Raw genomic sequence first — 7,129 nt, 5'->3', positions numbered from 1 at the left:
CATTACAGTCTTTGACATGATGTTGTTCTAATATCAAACAAACTCTACTTTGCCTTTCATATTTCTGCTGAAAAGTGGGTTTAATGGAATGAAACTATGTTATAGCTCATGCCCCATCATAGGCACACAATGCAAAGGCTCAAAAGGTGGCACCACCTCCCACACAAAGGATTTTGCCCACACGGCATTAGTTTTGGCAGGAAAAAAAGGCAGTTATTTCTTGAATGCACCTCATACAATCAGGACAAATACTGCAAAATATTTCTTTTGACACTAACGATTCTGCCATCTTGCCACCTTCTTAATAATAATTCCTTCACCTTTAAGCAAAAGGCCTAAAATTTTAAGGGCGGGGGCTAGTCAATTGCATCACCCCCAGTGGACTGGTACGTATTTCATCATCCCCCAAAAGATGAAAGGCACAGTTAGCTTTGGTAGAGTTTGAACAGGCGATGATGATGATGATGATGAATGTAAAAACTACAAGAAATGCCAACAAGAATTTTGTCCAACATGGTAACAATTCTGTCACTCGCCACCTTAATAATAACCTTTTCTACTGAAGGTACAAGACCTGAAATTTGTGGGGAGGGGGTAAGGTGATTAAACTGACCCCAGTGCATAACTGGTAATTTATTGACCCCCGACAGGATGAAAGGCAAAGCCGACCTTGGCGAAACTTGAACTCAGAACATAGCGATGAGAAATACCACTACACATTTCATCCAGCGGGCTAACAATTCTGCCAGCTCAACACCAAAAATGGTTTCAAATTTTGGCACGAGGCCAGCAATTTTGGGGAGCAAATAAGTCAATTGCATTGACCCCTATACTCAACTGATGCTTATGCTATCAACCCTGAAAAGATGAAAGGCAAGATTCAGGCTCAGTGGAATTTGAATATAATAATATTAGATGCTGCCACTTGTCAGTAATAGCAAGACAAGGCAAGTATAGCATCAGAAGCAGAGGAGGAAAGTAGGAGGAAGGGAAGAGAATGGGAATGGAGGGAGAAAGTGGTTGAATGTACCTGTCTTTGTCGCAGTCTTCAACCTTTGAAGGCAGTGTGTAGTGCTGTAGGGAGTCGAGCTGCTGTGTCACTTCTTCCACCCAGCGACAGTTGACAAGTTCATGGAGATGTAGAGAAGCCCTGTAGAAGACAGAAAAAGACACGAGGTAGAGGCAATGAATAAGTACACTGGGGAAAACAAAGGGACTACTACATGGGGAGTAAATTATAGAACAGAGTACATTGGTAATGGTCATTTATATATGTATGTGTATATATATATATATATATATATATACATATATATATATTAGAAATGATCTATTTATAAATCTCACAGAGAGACATAAGCAGCAGTGTTACGATAAAGCAGTTGTTTACTGTCAGCTTAATGTGACAGACCCAATAAGGGAATCATACTGCTGCTATTTAGCCCTAGGAAGCTGGACCGCTTCCTGTTGGCCTTGACACATTTCCTGTGTCCTTATATTTGTGAAGGGGAGACAAGCTTCCCCACCCACCCTTCACAAATATAAGGACACAGGAAATGTGTCAAGGCCAACAGGAAGCAGTCCAGCTTCCTAGGGTTAAATAGTAGCAGTATGATTCCCTTATTGGGTGTCACATTAAGCTGACAGTAAACAACTGCTATATATATATATACATATTAAAACATCAAGATGAGGCAAAAAAACAAACACAAATTGTAATAGGTTTACGCTCAGGAAAAATAGAAAGAAAAGAAAAAAATGGAGAAAGGAGCACATGCATATCGAAGAAGCACAGCATATATATATATATATATATATATTTATATAAATAAGGATAAGATCGATATTTAAAATATTGATTTTATCAAGTGGCCAGCATGGGAATAAAAACCATCAAAGGTAACAATTATTTAAAATTATAATATAGGGTATCTAAGAGATACCGCCACGCTGAAAATAGCAGTCAAATCTTGACTCTAAACATTTATTGTGGTTTAGAGTCAAGATTTGACTGCTATTTTCAGCGTGGCGGTATCTCTTAGATACCCTATATTATAATTTTATATATATATATATATATATATATGGAACACCTTTTCTCAATCAAAACTGAGCAGGGGGATGACCAAGGGCGATACAATAAATCAAGAACATCAACCAACTTACCTGCAGTGGGGGCATTGAGACCTCTGCTCGGTGAGCCAGCGCTGGAGGGAACGAGAAAAGAAAGATATATTATGAAAATACTTAAATTAACAAAGCCAAAATTAGACATGTACATGTTGGCATTCTGTAAAACCTTGGCAGCAGCAACTGCGATAGGATTTTGCATGTTTGCATAGATCAGGCAAAAAATATGGTAGAGAAGATTTTTCTACAGTTCAATGCATTTCTCATCCACAATTGTCACCTATTTCCAAACGGTAATATTTAACATCCTAGTCCAGTGGTTCCCAACCTAGGGTCCACAAAGTTAATACTGGGGATCCACAAACTAAATTCAAAATTTCATATATATATATATATATATATATATATATATATATATATAGATATATATATATATATCTACACTGTAAAAATCCATGTAATTTACACACTTTTTTTTGCAAAAACAAAAATAAACTTTAGTGGGTGGGGTGTAAATTGACATGAGAAGATTGTTTCCAGAATGTTTTTAGAAATTTTTTTTGCTGAAGAATGATGTACAAATGTACAAATTTGTATGGAAAGTTGGCTCATTTAATGTGAGAATAGGTTTTTACAGAAAAAATATAATGAAGTTAACTTTTATTTATGCTGGATAGTACAATCCTAACTTTTTCTTGTGGGCAAGAAATGTAAAATAAAGTTTATTATAAACAACACAAACACTTTGTAATTTAATAGCTTTCAATGTGATACTTGTTAAACAAGAATTATTTTTATTTAATGAAATTTTAATAAAATCAAATTAGAAGTAAGCGAAATAATGCTAAATACAACTAAATTGAAAACCTTTCTTCCCTGGCCAGATTGGCAATTCTGAAAACTTTTGGGTGTGAATTTTACACAAGCAGAAGCATTTTTTTTAACAAATTTTATCCTGAAAATCAACTGCATAAATTACACAGATGCACAAATTACATGGGTTTTTACAGTATATATAAGGATAAGTATATTAAAAGGGGTCCATGGGAAAACTCATTTAAATAAAAAGGTTGGAAATCACTGTGAAAAGGTTGGGAACCACTGCTCTAGTCTATCAAACAGCCCAGAAATGCTTTCTGTAGAGAATTCTAAATATATGACATAGTTTGTAAGAATGGTGAGTTTTGTTTACTATCAGGACATAAACTAGACAAGGAGAACAAACACAAACACACTCCTATCCACTCCAGATCCAAATGAATTGATAGTTCTAAGTTGGGTGAAGAATAAATAACAACAGATGGATTGTGGTTCATTACAGCTGTTTCAGATGGGTTTTTTTAATTGATGAACAGAAGTATTACATCATACAAAAAAAATACATTTTCAACAGGTGAATACAGGTAAGAATTAACAATTAAAATTTCAAGAAAATGGATATAGTGCCAGATGACTCAACCAACCCAAATTTGGTAAGAGAGTGAAAAATTTAAATTACTTTAAAGTTTATAATGAGGAACTCGTTAAAAGGCCTGGATGGGGGAAGGAAGTAGGTGGAGAAGTATAAGAAAGCAAGTGGAGAGAGAAGAGAATGTATGACCTCGTTTGACTCCTATACACATGCACAAATTCAAGGTTTTTATCAGCCCAGGGCTTTAGTAAAAGACAGTTGCCCAATAGGCTGTGTGCAATGGGACGGAACCCAAAAAACATGACTGCAAAGCAAACTTCTTGGCCACATAACCACGCCTGCAGTGACAATGTAAACACAATCTGGGTTGCATGAAGTGTGGAACAGGATTTTGGTACTTACTCGTATACAAGAGAGGCAGCAGAGTTTGGAACAGTGAGGGCAGAGACGAGCGTCTCGCAGTTTTTCCATACAAATGAAACATCGGAAAACTTCAGTAAGACTCTAAAGAAAGAAAAAAAAAAAGAAAAATTAAGAAAATATCTTTGATGATGACAACAGTGAAAGTTTAAAAAAAGTCTGGGTTAGAGGGTAAATTCAAGTAAAACATATCCTCAACTTCATAACCAGTGTCTTCCATAAGTTGACTGATATACAGTAATAACTCACTTTATGAGACCCCAAGTTTACGTCGCTTATGACGTCGAGGGTTCCAGTTGATCCGATCAACGGAACAGCCTGCTCGTGAAATTAACGTGCAAGTGGCTGAGCATTCCACAGACACGTGTACCCTTAATGTAGTTCTCGGGGAGATTCAGCGTGACACAATGTGACAAGGCTGACCCTTTGAATTACAGGCACAACAGAAACAGGAAATCAGAGAAAGTTGTGGTGAAAGAGTACAGCAGGGGTCACCACCATCCCATGTACAGGATCTTATTGGCTTATATTGATGTCATTGTTTAGTCCCAAATGAAAACTAATCCAGCAGATCTATGATCAAAAGTGTTCCAATTGTGACCATCACGTCTTTTATTCAGACAATGTATTTTGGACAACATTATCTAACATATCCTTTCTTTTTCTAGCCCTGGGTCAACACTGATCCAGTAGATCTATGATCAAAAAGCTTCTCCTAGCATGACCGGTCTCACTTGTATTCAGACCAGTACATCTAGGACTACATTATATAATGAGTCTTTCCTGGTGCTTAGCCCCCAGGTCAATCTTGTCCCAGCAAACTTATATTGTTTTAGTGACCATGTCTTTTATTCACAGAATGTATCTAGGAGTATTTTATTTAATGCGCCCTTTTTTTTGCTTTTTTTTTTTTTAGCCTCAGAATAGTTACAAGCGTTCCAACTGTGACCATCGTGTCGTTTACTCAAGCACAGTATATCTAGGACTACATTATCTCACGTTTCCTTGCTTGTTGTGGTTTTTGTGATTTCACTCTCGAATCCATCCAGATTCAACAAACCTATAATCATACACGTTCCCGCCGTGACCACACTGTCATTTATTCAGGACTGCATCATTGATCACGTCTTTCTTGTTGTTTAACCCCCGGATCAGTCCTGATCCATCGGACCTATGACTAAAGATGTTTCAGTCAGAACTATTTTGTCATTATTCAAATATGGTGTATCTAGCATTATTCAATGCGTTCGTTCTTATTTTAAAACGGCCAGAGTGTAATTTGACTGATGTGACCTCGTTGAGGTCTCTTAGTTCTAGTCTACACGAGACATTAAAGGACTGTCAACAAAACACACACACACACACACTTGCTTACCAACCACATGGTTCCGGGTTCAGTCCTACTGCGTGGCACCTTAGGTAAGTGTCTTCTACTATAGCCTTGGGCCGACCAAAGCCTTGTGAGTGGATTTAGCAGACGAAAACTGAAAGAAGCCCGTCGTGTATATATATATATATATATGTGTGTGTGTGTGTGTGTGTGTGTGTGTGTGTGTGTGTGTGTGTGTGTGTGTGTTTGTGTGTGTGTACGTCAGTGTTTGTCCCCCGTAACTTAGCCGTTCGGCAAAAGAGACGGATGGAATAAGTCATGGGGTCGACTTGTTCGACTAAAGACGGTGCTCCAGCATGGCCTCAGTCAAATGACTGAAACGAATAAAAGAATATATATATATATAGACATACATAAACACATGAGATGAAGTAATTTGTAAGCGGTCGCTAGACATGCTAGAAATGACTCTTAACTCGTAACTTATCGTCTTTAAAAAGAAATAATAAGGGAAGGACACGTTAAATAAATGTGGTTCTAGTTATACTGTTCGAATAACAGGAAGAATGGGCACGGTAGAAAAATATTTGACAATGGTTTTCTTTCGTTAGTGCTTATATGGAACTAAATAGTATTCTTACACACGGGCCCAGTGAGTGTGTGTGTGTGTATATATGATTCACACAAGTGAAAATATATATACTCAGCAAACAATATATATATATATATATATATATATATACGATTATAAATGTACAGGCACGCAAATACATATGTATATACATATATTGGTAGAATAGTTATGGTTCGGCTTTTTATAAACTTTCACCACATGTATGGAGAACCCTCTCCGTTTCTCGTTTATATACAGTTACACTTACCTCTACAGTGTGTTCTTCTAGTCTTTTCTCATTCTTCACGCCTCCCGAAGCCATGATATTTGCCCCGTTGAGAGGGTGCAGCCCCTTAAATCAACAGCGTATAACAACCACACACACACACACACACATATATATATATAGCTATGTAAACAAACACACTATCACGCCACTTATATTTATACGTATGTACACATATAGACACACATCGGCCTTGTTTGTGCCATACATACGTATATATATAAATAAATATATATATAATATATAAATATATATAATATATATGTATATAATATATATTTGTATATTACATATATAAACACCCTCTCTCACTCTTGACAACTCTGAGAAGGACTAACGGTAATACTGCATTGCTATTGGTCAATATTTTTCTCTCTCCTCCACTACAATTATTTAAGTTGTGCCGTAAGTTAGTGTGAAAATGTTCTTAAAAATACATATTGATTTAAATTTATGATGTGTTCTATTTATTTATGGAAATAAAATGCAAAGTTATAAATTAGTCTGTTATTTTCCCGTAATTTTTATTTTAAGAGAAAAACGTCTTAAGTTATGTCCCTTTACGTTCTAAGTTCGAATCGCGTTGACTTTCACTTTGGCTTTTCGTTCATTTTATCTGTGGGTTGATATAATTAAGTACCAGTACGCAGGTTTTTATGATTGATATAACCGACTGTACCCTCCTACAAAGTTTGAGGCCTTGTGTCTGTTTCACGTAGGAATATAAGCCTACTGAGATTTCCTGAACTGTGAGAAGGTGTGGCCGCCCTTCAGATTTTTTTTTTTTTTGACAGTGTTGTAGCTCTGACTTAAGTGAAAACCAATACTGGACGCCGGCAATTTCCTATTTGATGTTCGTAAAACCACAGTGGTCTAAGAATATTTATTTCAATAAAACATTTCATAATTATAAGCGAGTAAAAACGTGAGGGAAAAAAA

The 7,129-nt window shown here is 36.4% G+C and overlaps 1 protein-coding gene across 1 annotated transcript in view; it reads right to left on the bottom strand.

The window, feature by feature from the left end:
- Positions 1-6,428, bottom strand: part of LOC106878451 (uncharacterized) — a 31,872-nt gene extending 25,444 nt beyond the window's left edge. Inside the window, 4 exon segments of the mRNA XM_089344182.1 lie at positions 1,031-1,150; positions 2,167-2,207; positions 3,944-4,045; positions 6,173-6,428. Coding sequence (XP_089200308.1) covers positions 1,031-1,150; positions 2,167-2,207; positions 3,944-4,045; positions 6,173-6,226 — 317 coding nt within the window. The 5' untranslated portion in view covers positions 6,227-6,428.
- Positions 6,429-7,129: the final 701 nt, after the last annotated feature.

The sequence above is a fragment of the Octopus bimaculoides genome, chromosome 28 (genome assembly GCF_046866305.1).
Source record: "Octopus bimaculoides isolate indiv1 chromosome 28, ASM4686630v1, whole genome shotgun sequence".
Lineage (NCBI taxonomy): Eukaryota > Metazoa > Mollusca > Cephalopoda > Octopoda > Octopodidae > Octopus > Octopus bimaculoides.
This window is presented reverse-complemented; position numbering and strand designations above follow the sequence as displayed.